The sequence below is a fragment of the Pan troglodytes genome, chromosome 4 (assembly GCF_028858775.2).
Source record: "Pan troglodytes isolate AG18354 chromosome 4, NHGRI_mPanTro3-v2.0_pri, whole genome shotgun sequence".
NCBI classification, from domain to species: Eukaryota; Metazoa; Chordata; class Mammalia; order Primates; family Hominidae; genus Pan; species Pan troglodytes.
In genome coordinates, this window is record NC_072402.2 from 139,288,584 (window position 1) to 139,305,592 (window position 17,009).

The 17,009-nt window shown below is 40.2% G+C and overlaps 1 protein-coding gene across 1 annotated transcript in view; it reads right to left on the minus strand.

Moving 5' to 3' along the window:
• Window positions 1–17,009, minus strand: part of DIAPH1 (diaphanous related formin 1) — a 103,625-nt gene that overhangs the window by 52,136 nt on the left and 34,480 nt on the right. The window contains exons 4-18 of the mRNA XM_016953957.4: window positions 16,543–16,644; window positions 15,900–16,030; window positions 15,621–15,707; window positions 14,724–14,787; window positions 13,162–13,301; window positions 11,506–11,614; window positions 10,933–11,043; window positions 10,643–10,761; window positions 9,893–10,009; window positions 9,175–9,290; window positions 8,649–8,713; window positions 7,386–7,565; window positions 5,893–6,627; window positions 4,637–4,751; window positions 4,139–4,147 (exon numbers count right to left, since the gene is read on the minus strand). Coding sequence (XP_016809446.4) covers window positions 4,139–4,147; window positions 4,637–4,751; window positions 5,893–6,627; window positions 7,386–7,565; window positions 8,649–8,713; window positions 9,175–9,290; window positions 9,893–10,009; window positions 10,643–10,761; window positions 10,933–11,043; window positions 11,506–11,614; window positions 13,162–13,301; window positions 14,724–14,787; window positions 15,621–15,707; window positions 15,900–16,030; window positions 16,543–16,644 — 2,200 coding nt within the window. The remainder of the gene's footprint in view (window positions 1–4,138; window positions 4,148–4,636; window positions 4,752–5,892; window positions 6,628–7,385; window positions 7,566–8,648; window positions 8,714–9,174; window positions 9,291–9,892; window positions 10,010–10,642; window positions 10,762–10,932; window positions 11,044–11,505; window positions 11,615–13,161; window positions 13,302–14,723; window positions 14,788–15,620; window positions 15,708–15,899; window positions 16,031–16,542; window positions 16,645–17,009) is intronic.

Sequence of the window (17,009 nt, forward strand, 5' to 3'; positions counted from 1 at the left end):
GGAGGAGGTATGGTACTTTTTCCATGTGAAGAAGTTCTGGACACCCCAGATAATAGGGATAGATTTATGTTTTTAAATCACAAGGGACTATTATCTTGATATTATAGAACTTCCCAATTTCTTTGTGCTAGTAGTCTGACCCTACTCAAAACCCAAGAGAAGCTAAGTAATTAAAAGGTAAGACTCCCAACAAGTGTTCACTTGACTAGTACCTCTAGTCCTAATCTTACTGATTTGAGTGGAATAAGAAACTGATGGAACAGACATCTTTCTGCTAAGAGACTCACTGAACAAGGTAGAGCAGGCTGAGCTCTCACAAAACCTTGCTGCTAAAGGTTAAAGCTGCAGAAGCTACAAAAATTCACGAATAAAGATGCAACTGGGTGAGTGCCACCTAGTGGACAGAAGAGATATCACAGGGAAAAAGAAAAAGACCCTCAGATTCTTTTTGGGAAAGGGGCTCCTGCTGAAGCCTGAAGCAAGAAAATTATGTCAGGGCAGCAGACAGGTAAACCTATCTGTTACGGCTAACAGTTCTGACTTCTGGAACAACAGTACTGGACCCACACAGTCAAATGCTAACTAGAATACTGTTATTTTTTAATAAAATTCTCAATTCTTAGTGAAGGTCTTTTTAGCCAGAGTTTTTTCTAAATTACTGCCATTAAATATTTGGAGAACTGTTCTGATGCTCACAGTTCACATAACACACCTCTTACTTTAACAAGTCTAATGTTCCATATTGTTTCTGGAAGGAAGGAATAAACCTAAAAATAAAAGTCACTGTACTATTTATTTAAGACATGAGTTATCACTCACCATGCTATGGTTCAAGAGGTGGTAGTGTAATGATCACATAATCAACAAAAGACAGCGAAGAGAAGAAATGGAAAATGAAAAACTAGTTTATCTTGTACATACAAATAATGAGCTGCCTAAGGCTACTACAGCAATGAAAATGCTCCCTTGGAGAAAATGAAACAAACAAACAAAAAAAAGAAATTTAACTATTGGACCTGTTTCCAAGAAATTCAAAAAGAGTCAACAAAGAGTCCATGATAAAAGACTCCTTGCTGATCACTATAAGGAAAGTGAGAATGTGAAAAAGGACCAGAAGTTTTATGGCACTGCCTATCAAAAGTAAATTCAAAATATTCTCTGGCAGGGAATAAGTTAACTGAGTAAGTAAATACCTCATTTATGGGAAACAAAGCCTTCAGAAACAAGACACTAATCCTTAAAAGAGAAATAATGTGTAAAAGAATCTGGAGTATAATATTCTAGGACCAGTTCCTGTCTCTCAGCTCTTCTCTTGTAAAAAGGCACACATATTCTGCTTCAGAATATGTGTAACAGGAGACTTTTCACTACAGGAGGCAGATGTGCAGAGTGAGGCAGGTGCTTTCTTCAATGCCCATTCTTGGAGGGGCCAGTAGGTATACCGAAGGTTTTAGGTATCAATAAAACATAAGGGGGATACAGGCATGCTTAACAAATAGCAGAGTTGTGTTTAGCAAGCAAGAGAGGAAATAATGCAATATGATGAAAACCCAGTGTCCAAATAACTTCTTCATCAATACTGGCAACCACCTGGACTGAAATCACCTAAGCAGTGCTTCTACTAGATAAACATGTCTTATTTCTTCAACTGGATTAGTTTTGCTAGCGTTGAATACACTCAGAATATGCCTTCTCTTTTATAACCCTAAATATCTAGTATCTCACTTACTTTTTTAAATCTATTATTGTTCCCTTTTTTCTACTCAGTCACTGCCAATTCAAGGACATTTGCGTCTGAATGAATGAAGTGCTTCGTTCCTGAAGGCAGCATATCCCCTTTCTTGCAGCTTTTGTCTGGATCTAAGCTTTCAGAGGCTCTTAGGGCAAGTACATACACACTTCTAAGAAGTAGAAGGCTAGAGCAAGGACTTTGGAGTCACTGTTTGGAGTCTGAATTCTGACACTTTTTATACAGTTTGGAAAAAGTTATTTAATCTATGTCATTACTTCATCTGGAAGATGAAATATTTACAAGGTTGATAATGAGTAGTTATCTATCATTTAATTATATCATCAATATCAAGACTATGAATGAGAGACTTGGTAACTGACACTGGCTTCAGTATTCAAACTGAACTGGTTCAATATTCAATTCAGTATTCAAGAATTACTTTTAAAAAGTAGTAAGGATGGCCGGGCACAGTGGCTCATGCCTGTAATCCCAGCACTTTGGGAGGCCAAGGTGGGCAGATCACCTGAGGTCAGGAGTTCAAGACCAGCCTGCCCAACATGGTGAAACTCCATCTCTACAAAAATACAAAAATTAGCTGGACATGATGGTGGGTGCCTGTAATCCCAGCTACTCAGGAGGCTGAGGCAGGAGAATCCCTTGAACCCGGGAGGCGAAGGCTGCAGTGATCACGATCGCGCCAGTGCACTCCAGCCTGGGCGACAGAGCAACACTCTGTCTCAAAAATAAAAATAAAAATAAAAAAAATAAAAGTAGTTAAGGATGAAGATCTTTTTCTGAAATATAAATACTAGAGATGTTTAAAGCACTGAAGTAAAGTATACTTGCTGTCATACTGAGGAGATCTGGGTCTTCTGAGTGCTTGCAATTTTTGAGAGCTTGAAATTCCTTATCTGACAAAAACCTAAACTCTAAATAAGAAGCACAAAGATCTTTTACTAAAGTTTTCTTTTTATTGGCCTTTTGTGACTAAGGGGGCCACTTTGGTATTTTAAAAAATACTACCATATCCCAATTCATAATGAGAATATAATGCCAAGGAAGACCACTAAACTGTATAAAACCCAACTAGAATTAATAGGAATACAAATGCACCAAATAAAAAGATGGGGATGGGGGTGGGGGGAGAAAAGGGGCCCAGTCAGTATTCATTTGCAATGGCACTAAAAGTGCAGAGCCCAGACTCAAGAAAGAAACTTATGCCAGAGGCCAACATAGGGATTCTGTGAACTTACAAATTAGAAAATAATTTAATTTTGACTTTGTCAACTAGTCTTTATTGATAGACTAATACAGTATATGTGGTTACCATCCCAGTATTTTAATTAAGAGAGTGGAATTAATCCCTTAGGCTGGACTTTGACATGGAAGGTGACAATTTTCTTAGAGGAAAAGGCCATTTTGACCTGAATGACAGGGCAACAAGACAGATCTGAGCATTATGGTCTTATACTCCTAGATACACACACACACATATGTAACTAGGGGCCACCAAGGCACCTCACAATCTGTTAGACTCCTTATTAGAACAAAGTGCAGCCTGTTTCCATCAGATCACTTTAGGAAAAAAAAAGGAATTGCCTTTAAAAATACTAATTGACTAGGGGGAGGTGGGGAAAATAAATGCTCCAAAGTTGCACTTAATTTTCATCACTAGGGTCATAGTAAGCCTCTAAACAAACAAAAATGCTGGAAGAAGATGAAAATATGAAATTATTGGGCTATAATTGTCATTATACATGACACAATCTTTCAAATACTATCTCAGGGGAAGTAACTATAAGTACCCTATCACAAGGTAGCACAAAACCACAAGAATTAGGAAGTGAAGAAAGAAGAGGGCAAAGTAGATCAGCTCTTGTAAAATAAAAGGAAGCATATGAAGGCTAAAAAAGAAAATCAAGAATTTATATAGAAAAAATGGACCAGAAGTCAAGACTCCTGGTTCTGATCACATAACCTTGGGAAAGCTACCTAACTGTTCAGAGTCTATGTATGCTACAGAATGGAGATGATACACATCCTGCCTGTCTCATAAGGCTTCTTTGCATATCAAATAGGGTCATATATGTTAAGGCACTATGAAAATTGTAAAACAGCACAAATGTAAGGTAATAGTATTATTGCTTACGTTGTCCCTCACCTTCTAAAGAGATTAAGTATGTGGTAGTTTAACGGGAAGCAAACTTTCCTCCCTATTAGTTAATGCCAAAGCTATTGGTCATTTTGAACTCCAGGGGACGAAACAAAAACAAAAAACACCTAGCAAAGACAAGTCAACCCTCAATCTCTGGTCTCAGTTTTCTAATGAGAAATTCCTTTATATCTATTTCATCTTTTTCTCTAATATTCAAGAGACCAAACTAAAAGGCTCTTTTGTATTCTTACCTTTGGAAGCTTCAGGAGCAAAGTGCCAGGAGGGAGAAGGCATCCAATATTGGAAAGAAATGGAAGGAAGAAAAGGAATCACATATGGTTCTTGTTACTGTAGACAGTCACTCAGTCACCCAAACTGTTAAAGACTCTTTCCAACCCTTATTAATTATGTACTTAGAACTGGAAACTGCACCTTAAGGCAGTGCCAGAATCTGTTCAAAAGTATCAAAATGGGCCCAAATCAAGCTCTGTCACTTTAATCTCATATCCCTAACAAGTTATACTGATACAAAATACCCACATACAATAGTTCTCTTTCCCAAACCAAGTAACTCCATAATATTTAATACAAAAACATCTTTTCTTTCTTTTGAATGGGAAAATCCATCAGTCTTCCATCCAACATACCCTTTCTATCTTCACCCAGGGAAGGGAAGGGAATAGGAAACCTAATGAAAAAATATTCTAAGCCCTACACTGGACCTTTGCATCAAAGAGGAAGGTACTCACTCTTGGTCTGGGCAGAGAAGGTAAGGGTAAGTTTGGCGAAAAGTTCATTGTTCTCAAAGCGGTCCTCCTTCACCTTTGTCCAGAAGCAGTCCTGGGAGAGGTCCTCAGCCACAAGCTGTGGATAAAGGCAGGGTGTTAAGAATTAGTAAACTGAGCCCTGTACTTTCCGTCCTAGAAAACGGATGAGGCTGTAAAATAGGAGGCTGGCTGATTATCAGCAATGTCTTACTAGAATAAGACTAACTTGAGGCACAGAATAGCTGCAGTGGGATTAGGAGAGAATACTTCCAGTTCATCTGTTAATTGGTGATTATTCAAGAACTAGATTCATATATACTACGTATCCTCCTCCTAACTCCAAATCCTCTAGCTTCATAACCATTAAGGCTTTATTTCAGAGAAGTCTTGCTCATCATTAAATTTCTCCCACCAGTTTGGCTAACTGTGCCAAATTTGCTCATTTTATGAGCAAATCCCTAAGGTCCTTTATATTAACTTGGTTTCTAGAAGAAAAAGGCTAACTCACTCAGAATCACAGGCATCTCAAACACATCATGGGAACAATACTGTGCATGCAAATATGGCCTATGTAGGCCAGGTGTGGTGGCTCACGCCTGTAATCCCAGCACTCTGGGAGGCCAAGGTGGGCGGATCACAAGGTCAGGAGTTCGAGAGCAGCCAGACCAACATGGTGAAACCCCATCTCTACTAAAAATACAAAAATTAGCCAGGCATGGTGGCACACGCCTGTAATCCTAGCTACTCAGGAGGCTGAGGTTGCAGTGAGCAGAGATTATGCCACTGCACTCCAGCCTGGGCAACAGAGCAAGACTCCAACTCAAAAAAAAAAAAAAAAAAAAAAATGGCCCGTGTAACTCACATCCTGCGGAATTGGGATAGGAGAGTGGATTCATAAATCCATGACTTTGGGATCAGCACAATTATCAGTAGTTTGCAGACTGGTGAATGACTATTATCAAACTGTGTGTTACCATGGTATTCACAGCCTCAGAGAAAAGGCAAAAAACATTAAGTTAAGATTAAATTCAGAATACAGGGTTCACAGAACTCTCCGTGGTGATGTATGGAATAAAGAAGATGCCTAATATCTCCTGAATAAACATAAGCATGAGTGAAGCTTAAAGATAGAAAGATGAAAGCCTTAAGGCGCAGCCCATCCACGCACAAAATACAAAGTAGAAAACTGAAACTGTTTCTTAAGATTGACTGGTGAAGAAATAGACAGAAACTCTTACCTTGGACCAGTTTGGCCTCCGGAGCTGCACCTCTGGCTTATAAAGCTTTTTGGGGGTTAATCCAAACGGCAGAACTGGGGCTGCAGGAACTCCAAATCCAAATGGGGGAGGTGGAGGCATACCCATTCCGGGTGGAGGTGGAGGAATGCCAGGGCCTCCGGGAAATGGAGGAGGTGGAGGGATTCCAGGACCACCAGGAAGAGGGGGAGGAGGAGGTGGCATTCCTGCTTCTCCAGGCAAGGGAGGAGGTGGGGGGGGGATTCCAGCACTCCCAGGCAAAGGAGGTGGTGGTGGGGGGATTCTAGCACTCCCAGGCAAAGGAGGAGGTGGGGGGATGGCAGTACCTCCAGGCAAAGAAGAGGGTGAAGGGATGCCAACACCCTCAGGCAAAGGAGGGGGTGGAGGGATGGTAGCATCCCCAGACAAAGGAGGGGGTGGAGAGATAGCAGTGCCTCCAGGTAAAGAAGGGGGTGAGGAGATGCAAACACCCCCGGGCAAAGGAGGTGGAGGAGGTGGAGGTGGAGGTGGAGGAGGAGGAGGAGGAGGAGGAGGAGGAGTGGTACTATCCCCAGGAGCAGGTGGTGGTGGAATAATAGTGCCAGAGTCACCAGGTAAAGGAGGGGCAGCGGGAACAGGAGCACGACTAGGAACAGAAGGAGGTACAGTAATAGCTGCCGCAGAGAGGGAAGCCATTTCTTTCTTGGCATCTTCCAGTTCCTTTGTCAGCTTGGCAACCTACAGAAATAACATCAATGTGAGTACTTCTCACCCCACTTCAGGGACTACTGGGACTGGAAGGAACCTAATAAACGACTTAATCCAAACTTCTCATGTTACAAATGGAGGAACTGAGAGGAGTCAGAGAGATGACATGATCACCTAAAGTCACACTGCTTAGCAGCAGAGCCAAAACTAGAATTCAGGTCTTCATGTTCTTAGTTCAGCATGCTTTGTATTAAGAAGACAATTTCAACCTTTATGTTAAACTCTCCCTTGATTAGCAAATGTAAAGGTCAAGTAAATCAAATGTTCTAGTTATATAACTAATATATGTGCTACACAGATGATTATATAACCACATAAGTAATCAAGTTATCAGATATCAAAGATCATTTAAGTATTTACTACGGCAGAGAGAGTGTGTAAGGATAAATCTGTGCAGAGGTGACTAAAATAACAGGAAATTAGTCAATTTTTAACAGTTTAGTTTTTATTCCTAATTTATTAGGAGACCTATTACTTTTATTTCTGGGTGGTAATGAAACTTACTTTATTCTTAATGTTTTTCTGTATTTTCCAGATTTTCTGTCTTATGTATTACTTACCCCCAACACAAACCAAAAACCAGTATATTATTTTTAAAATATGCACCATGTAACTAGATTACCTATTAGTAGCTGAACCCTCCCTAGGAGCGAGATGACTGACTCCTGTTCCAAGCCATGTGCATCCTGAGGTTACAGGTCATTCTGCCTTCCCTGCTCAGGCATTACCTCTCCTGTGAGCTGGGACACCTCTGCTTCCAGATCCTGTTTCTCTGTGGCAATTTGCTGCTTTTCAGAATGCAGTGCATCTTTTTCTCCCTGAAGATCTTGAAGCTTCTGCTCAAAGTCACTTTCCATCTTTTTCATTTCCACCTGTAGCTCATGTCGGGCTGTTAACTCTAAGTCCAACTAGAGAAAAAACGAATCAGGCTCCCAGCAAGCTCTCCATCTCAGTAAGAAGCACAAGTATTATTACCGATAATTCTCCCTACCTCCTCTTTTGCCTGGGGGTGCTGGAATCCCCCCACTGCCTCCTGTTCTGGGCCAGTACTTGATTTACAGAGCTCATAAATCCAGGCCATGCTCGGGGAAAAAAGCACCATGATTCTGACCTTAAAATCAAGGTTTGGCTGGGCGCAGTGGCTCACGCCTGTAATCCCAGCACTTCGGGAGGCCGAGGCAGGTGGATCACCTGAGGTCAGAAGTTCGAGACCAACCTGTCCAACATGGTGAAACCTCGCCTCTACCAAAAATACAAAAATTAGCCGGGCATGGTGGTGGGCACCTGTAATCCCAGCTACTTGGGAGGCTGAGGCAGGAGAACTGCTTGAACCCAGGAGACAGAGGTTGCAGTGAGCCGAGATCGCGCCACTGCACTCCAGCCTGGATGACAGAGTGAGACTCCGTCTCAAAAAAGAAACAAATAAAAATAAAAATGAAAATAAAACAAGGTTAAAGGAGAGGGGAATCAGTTCATTTCCACAGATTCTCTATTTTTATAGTTAAAAAAAAATAAGATTTTAAAGGTATTTAACGAGGACAACCATGGTAGTACAATCCCAATATTCTCTAGGATCAAAAACCTATTAACCACAATAAGCGTTCTTAAAAACTGAAGAGAAAAAGAGAACTCAGACATCCTCTAGTTCTATTGCTCTAAGGACCCCAGTTCCTATTGTTCTAGGGGTAAGAGGCCTAAAATGCCAAGCAAACCTGAGAGTGCCATTACTATTACATGAGTATCATCTGTCTTTCTTTTCCTGCCCAGTAGCCCAAGAACTCAAAGCCCACCACTAGAGCTCCCTATGAAGACATCCATATCACTTTCTCCAATGACTACCCTATACTGGAAAGGTTTCCCCTGGGAACTACACTATTGGGTGCTAAACGCTTCCAAAATACCACAGAAGAAAACTGTCTCATAGATCAGGAAAATAATAATTCTCAAAGAAAGATATACTCAAACACATGTTTTTGGTCTCTCATATGCACCTTCTTTTCCAGCTCTGCAGCTTTGGCTTCAGATTTCTCCACCTTTGTCTTATCAATCATTTGATCTGAAAAGAAGAAGAGTCAGTAAGTAAAGCTCCTAATTCTCTTGTTCTATTTCTTTCACACTACACCCTTCCAAAGAACAGTCTTTTTGATCATTTTTATTATCTTTCTTAATGTTCTGCACTAGACAAAGAAATGGAACTTTCAGTTAAGTTCAACATGTAATCTGAGTGTGCGGTAAGGCCACCATGCTGGGTGGCAAGAAGAATGCCTATGAGTGATATTTTTGACTCTCTGAGACCACCAGGAGTTCCTGCAAAAGGTGCTGGTGTGTGTTTTATCTAAAAATAAACTAAAGACCTATAGATTCCTAGCAAAGATGCTGGTTATGACCTAAGGAAGGACAAAAATAGAACTATCTGGGGACTGGAAAGGTATCTTCTCTGACATTTTCACTGAAACAAGATGCAAAATGAAAGGAAGAAGCAATACTTGGAGGAGCCAGATAGAAGAGTATGCTTACCAATTAATCCCTCAATCTCAATCTGGAGGTGCCGGCACCTGAAGTCAGGATCAGCCCCGTTCTTGTGCAGAACTATCTGGGAAATACATTCTTCAATCAACTTATAGTACTGAGGTCTACAAGAGAATAAAACAGGGTCATCAAAGGAAAATCAAAATATAATTTTCAGAAGTATTCAGGACCAAGAAAACTTAATTGCTCTGACAACTGAGAGACCTGGAAAAACTTTTGTAAAGTTAACACAAGTATCGCTGCCATGCTAAGAAAACTCCTTTTTCCACATCAGCTACCCTACCCTATCTACTTCAAATAATCAAAACTTCTTGCCATCTGCTCCTAGTGCCAATACTTTCCCATCTAAAAATTTGCGTTTGATCCTTCCTGTGATGGATAGTGCTATTGCTAAATCTATACTTCCAGGAAACTAGAAAGAATTTTAAATTGCCACTTCTGTTTGCTAACATCTTCATCCTATTTACCTACTCCCCTCCAAAAACAGAACGGCATTGCACCTTATACACTCTGACCTCTTCCATAGGGATGCCTTTGAGTTGGATTAAAGAAATAAGACAACTTCCTTTATATCTGTGACTAATGAACCCTAATCTTGGGTCTTTGTCTTTACATTTTCCCTTTACAGAACAATCTTTGAATTTAAGGAATTCACTCTCTCCACTTAGGCTCAAATTCAAAACTTCTCATAAGCACAGCATCTTACCTGGCCTCATAGTCATTTCGGACCAAGAGTAAGTGCTGCAGGATGGAAAGGAAGTGTGGCTCTGCCTTTGAATCCTTCACTGTGTTTAAGAGAATCTGAAAGACTTCATTAAAGTCAGTGGAAAAGGGAAATAGGCTAAGGAAAGCAAATATGCAGAAATTATGTTTGACAGGTGGCTTATTTAACTCTTGAAAAAGCTAGGGAAAAGTAGCAAGACACCACTTCCATTCTACTGACTGTTCTTCCTGTAAACATCACCAGAAACTTTAAGCTTTCTAAAACGTCCTTTAAGGGACCAGTGAGTTGGGTGGTACTATACACACAGAGGATTCCTAGTAAGTACTTGGCTTGAAGATCAGGCAGTAGACAGAAACTAAGAGGTAACTGCCTCAAAGTCACTTACTGAAAATATTAACAGGTAACTAAATTACTCCCTCTGTCAGTCCAAACATCTCTAAAAGCCAGTTCTACATCTTAGTAAGCTAAGCTATCACATTCTAGGAAGTTTACACTGATTTTGATGGCTTCCATGCTCAACAACCCTCAGATCACCTTTACTGACTTCCCTGATCTATGATAAGGTAAGTAAAGCCAGCGCAATAAAAATACACCTGCCTTATTTAATGAGAAGACACATAAGCCTGATGCTCTGTTCTGAGTCATCATCTCCCAAACCATTCCACACAGGGATCAGGGAACTAAATACAATGAATGTCTCATCTGCCTTGAACCTAGTCAGCAAAAGGATATTCCATCTCCATGCGAATGTCATCCAGCCGTCCCTTCAGGTCATAGGAATCCTCTTCCCCTTGTTCATCAAACACATTTAGTTGCACTCTCATATCTTCATTTTCAATCTCTCGAAGGTCCTGTCAACAACAAAAGTAGAAGTCAGGGAACCCAAAAGTATCCTCTGTGGTTAGAAACCTAAGCTTTTCAACCTGGTTTTTAATCGAAAACCAGAATTATCCCAGGGATTATTGGGGCTGTAGAGCAAGAAGGAACCAGTCTAGCCGTTCTAATGAAGTGTAATATCTTACCTGCAACACCTGATGTAGCCCCAAACGCATCAGTTCACTTCTGATGTGAACTCGGAAGTCAAGTTCCTCCGCTGGTGTGATGAGAGCATTGATCAGCTGTAGGCATCCAACCTAAAATAAGAAAATTCAGCAGCTATGTCAATGCTAACTCCTGGAGATCAAGAATCCATTTTCTTTACATGCATTCTTAGGTCCCCAATACAACCTGAAAGATACAATACAAAAACTCTAAAGATGACTTTTCTACTATAGCAATGAGACCTGGTTTGAGTACAGATCCGGAGAGCCTAAACTCTAAATGGTTTCAAGGATTTGAGAGTATATGTTATTGTAGGTCTTGGTTTTCCTAGATTGTAAATAGATATCATGCCTTTTTCCATCTCATAATGAGGAAAACAGTTCATTCTTTACCTTCTTAGAAAGAAGGTTAATCATTTTCCCTTCATAACAGATTCTGAAATGTAAAATATATAGTTGGGAGGCACTCCATGTATTTTATTAAAAGGTCAAATGAATTTAAGTCTGTCCATCTTGAATTCTATTCTTGGGCCCAGTTTCAGGGGATATACATGCCTTCAGTGCAATAGTGGTTCCACTTTTTAATCCATCCAGCAGTGGCTGGAAACGTTCCACTTCATCCATCTCAGCTCTTTCTGTCATTGCCTCCAAAACCCTTTCATTCCTGCCCAAGAGAAAGGAAACGGAGAGAACTTTCCAGGTACTGTGACACGGACACGTATAATGAGTAAATTACACAGGGGCACAGACCAATTAGGAAACATGACATTATCAGTGTTCCAGATTTCTCACATTATTATTCTCACCACTCAGTTTCCAGAAACTGCTGAAAGCTAAGGACCATCTCTTTAGGGAAATGCATTCCCTACAATCCATCCCTAGGCTCCTGTCCATAAATACCAAATCAAGTCCCCTATTCAATGAAGTATAAATTGATACAACTTTTGGAGGGGCATTTAACAGTACTAATCAATTTCTCATGCATGTAACATATAGACTACTTCTAGAAATGTATCCAACATATGGGCATAAATGTGAAAGAAGATATGCACAAGGATGTTCACTGCAGTATCATTTGTAAAAATGATCACCTAGAACAGATAGTGAAATCTGCTTTAAAAAATATCTGTAAGTTGGCTGGGCGCAGTGGCTCACGCTTGTAATCCTAGCACTTTGGGAGGCCGAGGCGGGCGGATCACAAGGTCAGGAGTTCGAGACCAGCCTGGCCAATAGGGAGAAACCCCATCTCTACTAAAAATACAAAAATTAGCCAGGCGTGGTGGCGGACTCCTGTAGTCCCAGCTACTCGGGAGGCTGAGGCAGGAGAATCGCTTGAACCCGGGAGGAGGAGTTTGCAGTGGGCCGAGATCGCGCCACTGCACTCCAGCCTGGGGAACAGAGCGAGCCTCCGTCTCAAAAAAAAAAAAAGGAAAAAAAAAAATCTGTAAGTCCAGCAACAGGGGAATTGTTAAATAAATTATAGGCCATACATACATGTATATGGAATACTAAATAGCTACTAAAGATAATAAGGTAGATCTGTAAGTACCAACAGAGAAGAAATGTCCAAGATCTACTATTAAAAAGAAACAGGTTGAAAAGAATGATTTAGCTTTGGTTAAACCAAATCCCTCTTCAATAATAAAAACCTATCCTATATATGCAGTTGGTTTTATAGGCGTAAGTGTCATTCCTCAGCTCTTAAGATACTATCTTTTGCGGTGGCAGATGTCTAGAATCAAGGGAACGCAATATGTTTGTCTATGCTTAGGAAACGTTCTATGAGACTATACCATGCCATTAACAGTCATTCTCTTTGCAGAATAGGATTTGGCAAAGGGATGAGGCAGTTAAATTTTACTTTATATACTTCTATATTGTTTGAATTTTAAAAATAACATTGTGCCACTTCTGAATTAAAAAAAAAAAGAATAGTAAAAAGAAACCCTCATCCTAGACAATACAGATATTAATGGAGATATAGGAGACATTTTGCTATACCTCTGATGACCAGTGGAACATTCAGGATAGCACCCATCACTTAGGAATTGTTCTTAAATGTTAAGATGCTTAGTGTTCACTTCTGGGAAGAAACACAATCTTACCTAGTATTTATGACCGAGAGGACACCCAACCAACTCAATTGTCCTCTGAACTAAGAGAAAATGATAAAATTGAAAATGGAGAAGAAAAATTATTCCAGTCACATACATGTCCTCTGGCTGCGGTAGAATACAAAGAGCAGAAAGCAGCTTAGCTGCATCAATCATCATGTTGGGAACAGCAGGATCCATGGCTCTGACCAGCAGTAGGATTCCTTCTTCTGTCTCCAACATGGTCTTGATTCCAAACTGGTAGGACCAAGAACAAAGAAAGGAGGCTGAAAGACGAAAGCATCTAACTGGGGGACAAGTTTACGGGTTGTTATGGGTTGAATGGTGTCCTCTTAAATTCCAGTGTTGAAGTCCCAACCCCCAGTACCTCAAAATGTAACCTCATCTGGAAATACACTCATTGCAAATATAATTAGTCAAGCTACAATGAAGTCCTGCTGGGGTAGAAAGGGTCCTTAATCCAATATGACCAGTGTCCTTATAAAAAGAGGAAATTTGGATATGGATACATACAGAGGGAGAACACCATGTGATCACATAGGCAGAGATCAGGATGATGCACCTACAAGATAAGGAGTGCCAAGGATTGCCAGCAAGCTACCAGAAACTAGGAGGGATATGGAACATATTACCATATACAGCTTCAGAAAGAACCAACCGTGCTGGTACCTTGGATTTTGAAATTCTAGCCTCTAGAATTGTGAGATAATAAATTTCTGTTAAGACATCTAATTTTGTGGTACACTAGCAAATTAATACAGGGGTAGAATACTTTTCCCAATATAATTAAGAGATGAACATACCAAAATAATTTTCTAGGAGGCACAACAGAATTAGATGTCTTCCAAGACTAAAAGTCTTTGATTTATATGTTTCTTGTTAATTCTCTCCCCGCAATCCAATGGAATAAGTTAATTATAACAAAATTAAACAATGAGGAAGAGAGATTTGTCCTCAGAGGCACAGGACTGTGGGCTCACTAGGTTGAATTACTAAACAGACAAAAAGAAGATAAAAATGGAGCAACAGTCTAGAAGAAAAAAGAAACAGGAAATAAAGCAAATATTGCAGAAACAATAACTACAGGTCAGGAAATTCAAGAATTAGCAAAAGAAAGTAAAGAAACAGGCCGGGCGCTGTGGCTCATGCCTGTAATCCCAGCACTTTGGGAGGCCAAGGCGGGTGGATCACAAGGTCAGGAGATCGAGACCATCCTGGCTAACACGGTAAAACCCAGTCTCTACTAAAAATAAAAATTAAAAAAAATACCCGGGCGTGGTGGCGGGTGCCTGTAGTCCCAGCTACTTGGGAGGCTGAGGCAGGAGAATGGCATGAACCCAGGATGTGGAGCTTGCAGTGAGCCGAGATCGAGCCACAGCACTCCAGCCTGGGCAACAGAGCGAGACTCCATCTCAAAAAAAAAAAAAAAAAAAAAAAGAGAGAAACAAAATTGAGCCTGTCCTCTGAAACAGAAGTTAGAACTGAGAAAAAAATATCCACAGAAGCATGTATATGTGGCAATGAAAAACAGTTATGATACTAAAAGAGAAAGCTAGAAGTCCTGAACCTCATATTCCTAGTTCCTCTTTTGGTTTGCCAATAGAAGAGAAAGAACAGGCGTCCAGATGGGGTTTGGAATGAGAGTGGGAAAAATCTCACCTTGTTGTTCATAAAAGCTTTCAAGCAGCGAATGATCTCATGCTTGTTCCGGCTATCGTAACTCCTGTATATAGAAGACATAATCAGTGAGGTCCCTTTATTCTCTACCCCTTTCCCATTTTTAATCTTGCAAACAAGGTTCTTAGGAACAACAGCCCCATCTAGCAGATGAGTAAATTTTAGGAAATAGCACCTTGCCCAGAAACACTGAAGAAAATAGATAACTGAAGAGGGATCTTCACCATCAACAAATCTGGCTGATCCTCTTGTAATCCAAGAATTTAGTATTATATTAAAACCTTCTTTTTAACTCTCCCTAGGCTCCTAAATGCTAAATTCTATCAGGATAACATCCCATCTATTGCTGCTTGCCTTGCTACTAGAGGTTTCAAGTCTGAGAAGATATATGTAGGTCTTGGCCATGTTATTATTTTGTTTCAGAAAGATTCCAGGAAGTACTCTGCTTCAGGCTGGCTTCAAGGTAGCCTAAGAGAGTCCAAGGTATACCTAAAATTATTCCAACCTTGAAGACTGTCACAATACTAGTCCCAAGTATATTATAAGACTTCCAAATGGGTATTACCCAGACCAGATTACACAGCAGCACTAAATCAGATTTTATTTCCAGATTGAAAAAGAACCAGTGCTGGGAGACTAATAATATTCTGTGGTATGTATTGAACTTATCCAACATGAAATTTAAGTTCCTCCTCCCTTTCCTATATCTATAATCATCATTCATCCTCTAGCCACCACTATGATAAACCCCTTCTTGGCTAACAGTACATTCCCCTAGCCCACAACTTTACATTTAACTGCTACTTTCTCCTTCAGAGCAAATAGCCAAGTCCCCTGTGACTCTCCAACTTGAAGTTGCAAAGACTTGGAAGTCCTCACCCAGCAGTCTCTTCTTTCTCATCATGAAGTCGTTTAAGAATGTCCAATAAGGAGGCCAAGCCTTCAGCACCAAATGTTTGCACCCAACTGTAAGGAACAGAGAGAGGCAATGCAATATCAAACCAATAAATACTTATTTGCCAAACAAAGTTTATCCTGACAACTTTCTACTCCCAATTCAGACTATTCTCATGCTTCCCTGGCTCCTTTGATCTTCAATCACCACCAGTGAAGTCCAACATTTGGCTCCTACTCCTGTTACCTCCTCAGAATCCTCACCTGACAGGGTTGTTGTTGAGAGACACACGAAGGGACTCCAGGCAGCTGAGCAGAGGCATATCCCGCAAGCCTGACCTCAACTCCTGAATATACATCATGGCAGACTTAGAGCTCTCCTTCTGGCTCATGCCCTAGACAGAAGGCATAGACAGAGATTAGTAATGGTGGACCCAGTCATAAATTAAGGACTAGTATTAGTCAATAGAGTTTATACTTTATTTTTATTTTTTATTTTTAGCAGAGACAAGGTCTTACTACGTTGCCCAGGCTGATTTCAAACTCCTGGGCTCAAGTGATCCTTCTGCCTCAGCCTCCCAAAGTGCTCAGATTACAGGAGTAAGCCACCATGTCAGGCCACGTTTATCAGGGCAGATACCCATCTCACATACCACCAACATAAATGAGACTTAGAACTGCCTATCCCATTCCCTATATTTACATACTTCATGAAAATTTAACCAGGCAAAATGTATGTAAGAACGGTAACTAAATAAGACAGTAAAAAGTGAACAGGCTTATATAATGGAATGAAACAGAATTGATGCAGACATAAAATGTTACATAAAATTGGCAAAAAAAAAAAAAACAGGTCCAAGACAAGGGCACAGTCTCCCATGTCATGGGTACCTGTCCCAGGACTCACAGCCTTGGAGGTGTACAAGTATTGGGACACCATCTCCCTCTTGATGATGATGTCCTTCTCCCTCAAAGGTTGCTGTTTCTCCTCATTCAGGTTCATATCCAGCTAGGAGAGGGAGAAAAAAGAGAAAAAACAAAATTGCCTCAAATTCTTTACAAATTTTTAGTGTTTAATATTAGTATGCTTAGTGAAGAGTTGAGCATGTAAAATGCTTAAGTAAATAAATCTTTTTGATCCCTAGAAATTTAAGCTATTACAGCTGATGAAAATTCCTCAAAGATAAGTATAGTTAACATTTTAGTATAAATCTCTATAGACATATACACACTTTTTTTCTCTAAGAAAAATGGACTCAATATAAATGAAAGATTTATTTTGTATTATTGAAAGAAAACCACACACAATGCTTTCTGCATCAAGGATGGACCTTAAAAATCTCTTCAGACTGAAGCACTGGATGAATGGCATAA